General features: G+C 38.8%; 1 protein-coding gene across 2 annotated transcripts in view; it reads right to left on the bottom strand.

Annotated features, from left to right (window-relative positions):
- The window catches only part of khdrbs2 (KH domain containing, RNA binding, signal transduction associated 2), a 69182-nt gene that overhangs the window by 15556 nt on the left and 40204 nt on the right, over positions 1–13422 (bottom strand). For both annotated transcript variants that reach the window (XR_005615282.1, XM_031742880.2), the window contains exons 5-6: positions 12114–12241; positions 9879–10065 (exon numbers count right to left, since the gene is read on the bottom strand). Coding sequence is in view for 1 of the 2 variants with exons in the window: in XM_031742880.2 (XP_031598740.1) it covers positions 9879–10065; positions 12114–12241 (315 nt within the window). In the remaining variant the exon portion in view is untranslated. The remainder of the gene's footprint in view (positions 1–9878; positions 10066–12113; positions 12242–13422) is intronic.

Raw genomic sequence — 13422 nt, 5'->3', positions numbered from 1 at the left:
GCTTTTAAGTTGATTATGGTTTATAAAAAGAAGCGATGTCATATTTTATTTGTTAAAGTGAAATCTGAAATAGCGTTCACCTTTTGGGGAGCTGCGGATCACTTCCCACTTCTGAAACCAAACTAACACCTTTATGTTTAACGATCCGCCTGAAGAAAGCACACTATTCTGCTGAATGGTTTATTCATGATGGCAGGGATAATCAGACCCAGCAGACCAAAGGTTCATGTAAACAGCATAACCTGAAACTGGAGTAAGGCCAAGGAGTGTGCAGAACAGTAGACTAAGGTATTGTCTCTTTTTGTAATTGTTGGATCATGCTCATTTAAAGAGGTTTAGTGGAGTTTAAAGTGCTTACGCTTCTTTTTCATCATGATCTAATCTCTTCTAATCCTTTCCAAGCTTGCTATTTCGAATCAAGCTTTACTATGATACATGCAAGTGTTCAGTTCCTTTTAAAGGCTGAATGGATTTTAAATCAGCAGAATAAAATGTGTTGAAAGGTTCAGTGAAACTGGTTGATGGCGGACGGGAGCTTCATAGCTCAATATTCCTCCAAGTCTGCCTGTAATAAAAGAACATATACAGTCTATGTAATGGAGTAATTGCTTCTTGTATTAGGTGTGGCTGCTTCTGGTAATGCTCTCTGTCACAAAAGCATAGCTATCAGCGTGAAGGACATCAAGTACAGCTATACTAAAGAAATTACATTCAGAGCACTAGTACACACTCTCCATCTCCTGTCGGGAAATGCTGATTCAAAGTCCTCTGGTTCCTGTGTGGCTTTATTTGTGTGAACACGAATTTGACTAAATTAAAGTTAGGGATTATGTCAGGGATTAAGTTGTTCTGGGGATCCTATACTTCTCTTTTTTCCTGCATGAGTCTTTCCTCACAAAGGCAGAGAGTCAGAGATGTGCATATCTAAGTAATTAACCATTTTGTTAGCAATCCCACACGAAAAAAAAAAAAATCTTCACACTGGACCACAACTATAAGAGGGGATTATTTTCAGTCAGCTGTGAAATAATCATTTAAAAAGACTTCCGTCATTGCTGCAATGTAAAGTCGTGGCAAACTTGCAGTATATTTATTTTAAGGATAAAAAGACTTGTGTCACTGTTACTGATAAAAAAAAGAGAAATATAAAATCAATAAATGATACAGAGGGGGAATTCATCTGAACATCCCACAGCCCAATTTACTGTTGAGGCTACTTGTTTACAAGATAGATGTGTGCGTGCTCAGCTCACCAGAAGGCGAGTATTCATTGTCATGGTCCCTGGGTCCTGGACCAAGGGGTTTGAGTTTTTGTGAGTTCACTGTTGTGTTTTGAGTAGGATTTATTTTTGGCTTCTTTGTGAGTTCTTTTCATCTTTGTTTTGCTGCTTAAAGTTGGGATTCCAGTGGGATTCCTTTATATGTTCAGTCCTTAGTTCTTGTTAGTTTTAGTTACTGATGATTTTGTGGCGTTTGTTTTCGGTTAGTTTCCCTCTGTTCCCTTTCTGTCCCTCTATCAGTCTTGTTTATGTGTTTGTCTTTTTCCTTGTTCAAGTTCATCTGTTTCCCCTGTTTAGTTGAGTCTTACTTCCTGTTTTATTTTGATAGCTGTTGGTCTTTTCTATGGTGTCTAGTTTTACTTCCTTTAGCATTTTCATAATTAGTTTTAGCTTAGTTTTGTTGTTGTTGACGTTTCCATTCTCCCTAATTACCTCATGCGTATGTATAGCTTCAGTCTCTCATTCAGTTGTTTGTCAGAGTGGCTGTTTATCTTTCCTGTTTGTCATCCCAGTATTTGTTCCCTCGTGTTTGTTCCCTTCTGTCTTCTGATTTTGAATTTTGCTGATTTTCAATTATGCTCATGGACTTCAGTAAACCACCAAATAAAGGTTGCTTTTTTAGTTTATTCTAGCCTGCATTTGTCTCCTTTTCCCTGCATACAAAGCCAGTGCAAAAAAGTACTTCAACATTACTGAAGCGGTGTGGGATCATCTTGCCAGATAACGGAACATAAGGCATCTAACATCCAAAGATGAGCTTTGAACGTCCTTCAAGACCTAAAGCCTAAAGAACTATTCCTGAAGACCACTTAAAGAAATGACAAGAAAGCCATCCTTCAGGCTGCGTTGAAGAACAAAGGTGGTGATACCAAATATTGACTTTCAAGCTCATTAGAGTTGTACAAACTCTATTCTTGCCTTATATAGTGTGTTTCCATGTGTGTTTTGTACATTTCAGTAACTTGCTTCACCTATTTCCCATTTTTCTAGCAAAATGCAAATAACTGAAGGTTAACTCAAGACTTTGTATCTTACTATAATTTACAAAATCTAAGTCTTTGTGTTTGTTGCTGTGGATCCTCTAAAACCTCTAGAAGAAGCACTTGATTTAAGAGCAGTTTCTTTTTATCTGTTCACATGAAAAACAAAATAATACAGTGAAAATTATATTGAATTAATCAATGGATGCCACCACTAAACATTAGCATGCTCTGTTAACCAGCTGATGTCGTTAAAATGTCCTATATTAACAGTAGTAATGTAGCAATAAGGAACTTAACTTCATTTCAGCATACCATTGGCTAACCTTTTATTAGCAAAAGATGGATATTGTGACATATTAAGTCAGACACATTTTTCTAATAACAACAGGGGAAGACTCTTTTAGTTACAAAAAAGAGCTGTACAGAATCCTTTGAGAAAATAACCTTTGTGTTAAAAGTTTCTGACGTTAGTTTGAAGTCTTATTTAATACAGCAGGAAGTTTATTTTACAAATAAGACTTTTATTTAAAAAGGGAAAGTAGCAGCATATGCTTTAAGGTGTGGCTACCTTGTGATTGACAGGTTTCTACTCTACAAGCATGCAACTTCCTCCATTTCTAAGTATGATCCTCTGCTTACTCATGAGCAAAATGGCAAAGACTAAAAAGCTCAACTTCAGCCTTTAAATGGTAGTTCACAAACTGATGGTGAGATTATAGTAGCCACCTCCATCTTTTATGTGCAAACAGAAATGTTATGACTGTTCATGAGTCATGAAGGAGCAGTTTTGTTTTGGCATCTGAAGTTGTGTTTATGATGGATTATACTAGCGCTTACAATTGCACTGTGTGATGACAACCCAGAGAAGTCTATCCACTGAGGAACACAATGAGATACAGTTGGAAAGCTGCAGAAAAAGGTAGGTTAACCTTGTCGTAAGACATTTCTTTTTAAAGCTAAACTATATCTGTATGTTTCAAATGACAGAGTTTGCAATAGAAGCATCACAGGGGATATGCAGCATTCAGTGATTCAAAACTCAAAGAAAAAATTATGAAGCGTTTACCCTTTCCTTTCTTCGATTACTCCTGACCTTAGCGTTACTTTCATGAACAAAACATGCAGATGTGAAGAGGTGCTATGTGTAAATAGTGCTCCCTCTAATTAATGAGGCTTGATTCCTCTCGTTTGACGTTCATCTGTAAAAACAATTAACACTGCTCCTTTTCAACAAGACAGAGGACATAAATCAAATGTTAACACAAGGCTGGAGAGTTCTCGCTCAGTGTAATTAGGACAGCGAGAACCTAAAGGCCCTTAGCACTGTGCTTCATTATCAATTGACAACCTGTATGTCCCCTGACAGTGACTGATCTTCATAGGGAGCAGCCTGTGAATGCCTCTCCACGTGGCAGGAATGTGGGGGGAAATGAGATTTGCAGCCTTTTGTCTCACTGAATAGATGTTGCTGTTCGCTGCTTTCTACCTGTGCAAATTCAATCAGCATGCAGCTTTTGTTGTTCCTAACGCACTTAAAATACAAGTTTCCTTCCAAACGCTACTCTTGAAATTGTGCCATGGCAAATTTGATAGGATGATAATATTTACTACATTGAATAATTATGATGAGATCAAACCTTGATTACTTTAGGGACATTAAGCAATCGCTCTAGGTTTAGGGATGCTCAAGAAGACAATAAATAAATACAACAGACATTTTCCACTTTGAAAATGTTTGTCTGCGTCTACCCTCACAGGTAGCTTAAGTCCCTGATGATACAACTGAGGCTATAATGCATTCTACCTGAGTCTTTACCTCTACTTAATAATCCAGATGAAATGTGTCATACATCTGTTTTAATAAACAGGAGAGTTCTGCATGAAGAATTTCCATAATTAATATAACAAATGTGAACTCAGCACTGTATCTGAACCTATTGTTATGAAGCAATTATAGCAGATGTGCATCCCACCCACAATGGTGCCCTTAGAAAACTGCCCTCCTTTAAGCAATACACAGAACCTTACAAATCTTAGACATCTTTTATGTTCATGCACCAGATGATACGGCGAGAATCCCCCCCCCCCCTTTTCAAAAGGGTGTCCTTTTGCTTTTTTTCCCCACAGTTGATAGATTAGAGTTTTTTTCTTCAAAGCCTCCCAAAGCTCTGTGTTTAATCACATTATGGCATTTCCCGCGCTGCCTCGGTATGGTTGCAGGGCTCAGGTTTAAAAAACCGAGCAATGCGTTTCAATTTTTACCAGCAATTTGTACAATTCATGGTCTGCTGTCAGGGACGTAACACTGTATCACTCTCAGACTCCTCTCTTCTGTCATCAGCCCTGACATTAAAAGATAAGATTTGATCTAGATCTGATCTGATCTTTAACTGAGGCCATGGTCCCAGTCTATACAAAATTCCATTCATCACATCTTTAATCTTCCTCTGCTCTCCATCTGCACTTTTCACATGGAGTAACTTATACAGATTACAGTGTAATGTTTCTCTGCTGCTCTTTCTAGGGGATCAGTAAAATTCATTCCTTAATACTTCCACCAATGCCAGTAGGTAATGGCTATTAATGGTAATTTTAGCACTTCAGCGGCGACTTAAATTACAAACCTCAGTGCAACACCTACAATGACATTTCTGAGACGAGTAATTTTCTTATTAATGTCTCAAAAGAGGGGAAATCTAGACGATCTTCCAAGATTCAAAGCATTAAATCCCACGACGGCAAAAACACGTAGTCAGAAAAGTGTTGGCACATCAGATCAGATACTGTAAGAGCCCAGTAGGGAGAAGAAGCTCCTGTGGTGTGACTACAATACATTTAATAATAAGAGCAATTCCAACTGTGCTTTGTGGAAAACATGAAAAAAAATCATCCTTAAAACAAAATCATCAAAAGCAGCCTACATGGTTGGGACAAAGAAAAAAAAGCCACATCCCACTGTACTCCAAAACCTCGATGGGGAAAAGACATTTTGTCTGGAACAATTGTAAAACAATCAAAAATACAAACTGACACTGAAGACAGTGGCTGCTCGCTGGAATTGTAGATACCTTATCACTGAAAAACAGGCTTCTTTCCCTGGATAACAGATCTGGATTTTGAGCACTTTCACATTAAAATATGGTAGAAGGGAGATTCATTTTGCAGCAGCTTCATGCAGACTGGCTGCTGATTGCTTAGATACATTATTAATAAACATGACAAATATCTATCAGACAAACTGAGAAAAGGTTAACCCAGCATTAACTGTTTACATTTTAAATTATTTTCCTCTGTTTATTAAAATGTATCAAGGTATAGATGAAAAACTGAAAGCGAAAAACAACCCCCTACTTAGGTTGAGTGTATTATGGGTGTTTTTTTATAATCTTACTAAAAATATAAGGAACACCAAACCTTAAAGGACCAAAATGATGGCCTAGTGATTGCAAACAGAATAAAGTTTTACTAAAGGGCTTATCGGTTTATCTGAAATGATGCAAAAAGCCTAGCGGCGCTTCACTGTAGTACACAGAGATCTGCACCAGACACACAGCAGATGTTCTGGGTGCACTTCATCTGCAATATGTTAATACGTTGTCTCAAAAGTGAAAGCCTGGCTGTCATCATCTCTGGATTAGGAGCGTTTCAAATGTCAGCACGTGAAGAATCTGTTAGAAACACCGTTTAAACGTGTTCCGCGGGCTCAATGTCTAGACTGACACCCCCACCCAACCGCCCCGCCCCCCCACCTCGCTCCACGGCAGAGCACTGTAATCCACTTCACTTCTGAATTGTTGCCATCATTTAAAAGGGACAATAATGGTCACTGTCACTGTATTAGTTTTACGACACTGACAGCGTGACAGAGTCCATTCATCACGATAGTCTCCAGAGGAGCCCCCGTTACATGATGACCCGCGCAACAGCACAAATGTTTACGGGAGTTTCACCTCAAATGAAGGAGAAAACGGCACTCTGTCATTCATTCGGCACACAACACACCGACTCTAAACTACACGATGCATACATATAGACACGTGTATGTGCTGGTTATTAATAAGCACCGCTATCCAAATTGGTTTCTACCAGAAGCGCAGTGATATTAATAACTTGTAGTGACTGTGTGTAAAAGCAGAAGCTAAAATGAAAATTGTAAATTTCACTGCTGCAGGAAAAAAAAGATTGAGTTATCATCAAAGAGTTAGGCAACTCGAATTTTTTGTCGTTTTGTTGGATAAACCTTTATGTTTACTGTATGAAAGCTTGCTTCTATCCATTGGTCCATGTTTCTCCACTTATCCAATTCAGAGTCGTGAGCGGGGCTGGAGCATATGTAGACCCGCCTACCTTATAGGGCGAGAGGAGGAAAGGTCTCCATGCTGTCCCAGGGCTAACACAAGAGACAACCATTTGCACTCACATTCACACCTATGACCAATTTAGATTTAAACCTAACCCCACTAATTGCATGTCTGGACTATCTACAGAGAACCCACACCAATATGGGGAAAGCATGAAAACTCCACACAGAAAGGCCACAGCCAGATTCCAAACCAAGACCTTCTTGCTGGGAGGCAATGCTTGCAGAGTTTTCATATTATTTTAAAGGAGAGATTTTTAAAAAAATGACCAGTTAATTTCTAACTCCTTCTCAGGAGATAACAACAGAGTGGGTGTGCAAGCCTCGGTGATCCCCGGCTCCTAGTGTACACATGGTGAAGGATCCTCTGTGAGCGTAAAAAACTGACTGCGATGGGAACCAGTTATTGAAGAACAATTTGTCAGTCAGCGACAGAGTAGCTGGTTTAGCACTTCTCATCCTGCCAAATCAAATGTTTTGGAAAGGTGTGAATCTTTCAAAGTGTCTCAAAAATATCCAGGGTAACTTTTTGGGTGCTAAGCCATAAATTAAAGTGGAAAAAAGTCTTTTTTTTGACTGGGATTACCTATCGCTGTCTACTAATATAGTGTTTGTGAGTATAAGTATATACTTGATGGAGCGGCACGTAAGAACTCGGGACAGCAACCATCCTCCGAGCTCCCTAATGCAACGTCCATGTGATTTCCAGAGGCGCCAAAGTAAGAATAGGTGCAGGTAATAGTCCAGAGACTTCACAGCGAGGTAGCGATCATCCCGATGCTTCTAAAAGGGTATTTCCAATAATGATAACACATCTGAAGCAGATCTCCCGCTGTGTGCTGCTTATATGACTTTTTTTTAAAAAGCCAGCATGGTTATGTTAATGAAGGAACACGTATCTCTGGCTTTGACTGACGATGTGAAAATTGTAGCATCACTAACTGGAATCGGTTCACAAAGAGCTTCGGTCTGGCAGGAAGGAGGAAAGAGTGCTGGTGTAAAGGATACAGCAAGGTGAGATTTGTGGGAGAACGATAGAGAGAAAGCCTGATGTTCATAAATTATAAAGCAAACAATGATACACGATAACCGCCAGCTTCCTTGTGCTTTCCTTTGAAGTTATAAATCAATACCACCCTCGATTAGGTACAATTATGGACTTTCTCACAGTATCCCATTTATGAGACAGACTGACAGTTTGACAGAGTCCATCAATCAACAGTCTCCGGAGAAATTATACAATACTCATACACGCTATATTTTCCTAAAGACAAATACAGGGTGTAGCAACAAAATCACAGCAACTGCTGCTGATATATTATCGTGTTTCAGTAGATTGTGCTTTGCAGGCTTCTTGTAGCGAAATAACAAGAAGTCGTACAGCATCATGTACACTCATTGAAGGAAGAAAATAATAATAATAATAAAAAAATCCAGGACCTGCATAAAAAGGTCTTGCTGCAATCTGGAAACATGCTTAAGGAAAATTGTGTAATGTAGTAGAAAAAAATAGCAAAGCGAGATATGAGCGAAGAGAATGTTCAGGACAAACTCATCTTTCCATAATCCCCTAGTCTCTGTGCTCCCACCCTCCTTTCCAACCTCCAATTACAAAGAGAAGAAATGCCCCGCTTCTTCACTCCACAGAAATACACAGGCTCTACATCAGAACTCAATTTGGTTTGGTAATGAGACTGCGCTTGTGCATTTCCCCATGCAGACAGCCCAATCTTCAATTGCCTGCACACATGGGGGCTTTTCTTAGCAGGAAGGCTCGGAGGAAATAGGCTGGTAAAAGTGTTGCCTTTTTTCATTTGGATGAAACTTACAGCTCACCTTGTGTAGTCTTTTGAAAAATGACCTTGAGAAATTTGTGATATCTGAAGACAACATACTTTTAAACTGAACCCTTGAAGATTTTTTTCTTTTTTGGATACAGAACATGGTGTTATATGAAGTGATATAAAAGATTTCACAGAATGCCAGTCAAGGCACTGATTATGCCCTTAAATGCAGCATTTTCTCATCACAAGCTGATAGTGCGGCGACTGTATCCTCAATGCAGAGCTTCATGGGTTTGTGATGACCCACCGTACAATGTTCTCTTACATTTACAGCACAATTTACTTAACCCTGTCAAGCCTGAACCGTGGAATAATTGTCAGAAAATCAGATTTTTTTAAAAAGTGGAGTGTTTATTGAACCATTTGGCAAATAAAAAAAATTATTAAGAGTTTTATTTGTATCAGTTTGCTATAATAATTCAATTAAATGTGCTGGTTTTGCTTGTTTAGGGTTTTTCGGGGCAAGCATGTCACACTGCTGATGCACAAAAACTCACGTGTCTAATATGACACAGGGTTAAGGAGACAAAGAGTTCCCATAGCTCACATTAATGTGAGTGCTGCATAAATGTATGTGCAAGTGGTGCAAAAATACTTATCTAATACAGTGGCTCTCAAAGAGGGCCGATAACACTTTCAGAATTCTTTTTTTAAAAATATCTCATAACAAATAGATAAATAAATACATCAAATTAAAAACAGGGTAAGCAAACACCAAAATTACCATATTAAAAAGCTGTGCAGCAGTCAAAAATAGTGTCTGGGTATGAGGATGAAGGTTTGTCACTATAAACAGAGCTTAAAGCTGAGACATATCAAACCTCAGCACAGTCTATGATGGCTTAACCCGAGCCAGCCAAAAATAAATCAGGCTACACAGTTAAAGATACTCGATTTAAGGCTTTTTTTTTGGTCAGGTCAAAGCATGACTCGCCTGTGTGGCAAAACTGAGGCAACGGTGAAAAGCAAGCAAAATGTGTTCAGGTTCTTGCCTCCTTTTCTTTGAAAACTTTAATTACAGGTTTATCTTACTTTGAACACAATAAAAAAAATACATTTTATTAAGGTAGTGTGACAAATGATCATTAGTTATCATAAGTTTGGAAAATGTGTTGTGCTTTTAAAGGGACGAGATAAAGGGAAACCGATCAGTGCCTGCAACTATGTCCGACTCAGTGATCCAAACCCATCATTATAAGGTGCTGCAAGTTTTTAAAATAGGCAAATATACAATGTAATACTTGCTTGTCCTACTTTTTAAAGATGTCCCAGAATGCCCTACCTCTCCATGTAAAGCACGACTCATCCAGATTACATGAAAGGGAAGTAAATCAAGTCTGATTTACACACACTTCAAGTAAAATTACTATCAGCTATACTTTTCAGTGTGTGCAAAGAGGATTGGACTTACGTAGTCGTCGTATGATTCATGTGTGACTGCTAACAGCGGGGGCCTGTATCCGACACTTGCTGCTGCTGCCCCTCTGGCTCTCGGGATTTGTACCTCCCTCGTCAAAACTGTCGTGGGAAGTTTGCTGTGTGCTGCTGTTGCTGTCCCCCGAGGTGTTGCCGCGCTCCTTCCCGCGCCTCTGTGGCCCCTGGTAAAGCAAAAAAGGCAAACAAACATGGCCTCAACATTGCCCTAAGAACCTTGCTGTGAAACACTTGTAAATAAGCCACAGTAAATTAAGTGGGAAAGTGGAATTAAGAAAAAAAAAACCCTCAAAATATATTTAAATCCTTTTTAGTGGTGCATATGTGCACGCTGCCACAGCTGGTGGTTGCCTTGCACTGTGCTCAGGTGAAACACAAGATAAACCCAGCACTGGGGTAGATCTTGTTATGATCAGAAGGGTGACGAGTGTCACTTTGTGTTTCGTCTGCTCTGCAAACTTGCCTGTGGGATGCAACATGGTTATTTCAAAAACGTGGCAGAGCGGTGTCATGTCTCCGTTTGCGCGACAACACATCTGCCTGAAACCGCTGATTAATGTCAGGCTGCAGGCAGACAGGTATAGTTTTCAAATACAGCAAGCTGTTACTTGACATGCACCAGTAGAGAGCAAGGGCCAAAGGGCTGGGGCAGACATGAGGAATTTAAGGTGGGTTGTTTCTTTATATAAAAGTCTGACTATCCAGCAGCTGGACTTCATGCTCGGTGTAGGGACTGCAGGGAGGATTTAACGTTGCAGAGATGCCTATTTTCTGCTAACTTACATTTTTACAGCATGATACAGCTAGGGTATGGCAATTTGTCTTCCTCTAGCTTATTCTTCACTAGCTGGCAACCTATTGTGATCCAAAAATACAGACACTCAAATGGGAATTATTGGTGCATATTTTTAATGGAGATTTACAAAAATTGCTTATCATTGCAGCATAAGGGGAAAATCTGGAGAAGAAAGTGGTGGTACTGGTGGTGACTTTAAATTGGGAGCGTCCCAATGTTGCTGGTGGATTTTGCTCATACGGATGTGCTGCCAGAATTAGGCCAGGCTTTCATGGCACACTCTACCTGGTTATTCCTGAGAGACTGCCACGGCTCACATAGATTATGGTCAGTTTGCTCAACAATTAGATAAATAAATAAATAAATCAAAAGGACACTCATAGAGGGAGGCGTGAACGTCTGATCCAATGAAATGCTCTGTAGCATTTATTGTTTCTGCATAGGCTGGGCTACAGGAGCTACATGGAAAACAAGTCACATTTTAAATTTAAAAAATGAAAAGAAACCATTTAAAACTATTAAGTACAACATGATTAGGAAAACTCACAACTGGTTTGCATAAAATTAAATCCAGTTGTTGTGTAATTTTTCATCCCTCAGCCTTTTCTTCCCATTTCCCTTGTTTAAGAATGGCTTTTTGACAGCTGTGCTTCCATGGTGATGATTTCTAATGAGGTTTCAGCGAACAGTAGATGCATATTTCAGTTCCTGTATTCCATCTTTGCTGGATTTTTTGCTATTTCTTAAAGACATGACTTTGAGATACTGTTGCTGTAGATATACCAAGTTTTCAGCAACAAGCTCTTTAGGAATCACTTTGTTGGTACAAAAATACTATTTTATGTCATTCATGGTAAATTCAAGTATTTTTGGATCCTTCAGCTAAAGAACTTTTTGCAGCAGCCAGAAGTTACAAAGTAAAAAGTGCCTGAAGCAATTTAGAATTGTTTCTTGTGTAAACATGAGACCGGTTTGGGTGATTTTTTTATGCTTGAATGCTTCATAGGTCAGTATTAAGTGGCCTAACAAACAAGTGGTCAAGTACAAAGACTGCACTTAAAAACTGGTAATAAACCAGCCAGTGTCCAAAGGAAAAACTCGGAAAGACCTTCAAACATAAAAGTATCGTTTAAGAAGACTTAAAAAAATACAAGTCAGAATATAAAGAAATGAAAGGTGAGTTTGGCTTTTGCACATAACTGTATTAGATAATGTAATACAGATGTAAGCAAGTGAATTCATAAAAGAGTAGAAATAAAATGAAATGGTTTTAAATATCACACAAGAAACACACCAGTAAAAATGATAAAACACCAAAAGGAAAAAAATATTTAAATAAACTAATAATTGAGACGAGAAGTGTCTGTATGAATATTATGTATTTATGTGTGCTTGTGAGTGTAATTAACACTTTACCTTGTGGTTATTGCGGTTGTTGGTCGTAGACACCTCCCTTGAACACTCCTCCCTCTGCTTGACTCGTCAGAGCCGTTCAACAGGGATAACTCTCGGAGTTGTTCCTGTCTGATCTCGTCATTGTAATCCTGTGGAAACAAAATGCAGCACGTCTCGTAAGAAAACAAAACAAAGAAGGTCATTTGTCTTCTGACTGCAACAGATGCTTGCAACAGCAGCAAATGTCATCAAATTAAAATTATCTCGACACCCAAGGGGCGCTTGTGGCTTTGCTGAGCGGTGACTAGCCAGTGAAGAATGCTGTCTTTTGATTATGGTTTGACACAAAATGCAGAGGAAAGATTAGTGATGGAGAAAAAGACAATAAATATTTCTCAAAGGAGCTGCTGGTTTGTTGGGGAAAGAAGAAAAACTATTTTCCTGTTTAGGTTTCGAAGACTAGTGTTAACTTCCCAGCTGGCCAGAAAAAAGAAAAGGTGTCTAACCAACAAATTTAGGGCAAGATTTATCTTGATGTTGGATGAGGAGGACAGAAACGGGAAATTAAATCAGACAAATATTTTTCTCACTTTAATGCAACACAAAAATAGCCCTTGATTTGTCTGCACACAGACTGTAATTGACACTTTCAACAACTTTGCGTGGAATATCGTTATCTTGCGATTCTGAACCATTTTTCTCAGCTCACTATCAACATGATATGGATCGCTACACAGCAGATAAGGGAGTGGACAAAACAACATTCATTATCCTGTCACTGGTGACAGATAAACAGGCGTGTTTTTTTTTTTTTTTCAGAAACACTTAAACCAAGTCCACAGGATTCGCTACCATGGGCGAAATGTTTCTGTAATGACACCAAGCCAGCAACAGATTTCTTTGGCTGTCACTGCTTATGACAGCACATTATGACTGCATGATCTGGTGTCACAGACTAAAAGGAGAGCCCCAAGAAAAACACATGTCCTCTTGAACAAACATCTAAACCCAATACATGTTACTATGAGCAGCAATTTCAACTTCTTGAAAGAGCCAATTTGTGGTGTCCATTGTATGGACACCACAAGAGTTATTCTAGCTTTGACACAGCCTATCAGCCTATTGATATTTTTTGTGCACATTTGTCACACTTATATTTCACATTCCAAAAAATTTTAATATTAGACACTCATAACCCGAATAAAAACAAAATGCACGTTTTAAATGATGATTTTATTTATTAAGGGGGAAAAGATGTTCAAAATTATGTGGCCCTGTGTAAAAAGGAATTGCATCCCTTCCCTTCTCCTTGTTAAATCATGAATTAATG

The sequence above is a fragment of the Oreochromis aureus genome, linkage group 13 (assembly GCF_013358895.1).
Source record: "Oreochromis aureus strain Israel breed Guangdong linkage group 13, ZZ_aureus, whole genome shotgun sequence".
NCBI lineage: Eukaryota > Metazoa > Chordata > Actinopteri > Cichliformes > Cichlidae > Oreochromis > Oreochromis aureus.
The sequence above is the reverse complement of the archived record's forward strand: the minus strand, read 5'-3'. Positions and strand labels throughout refer to the sequence as shown.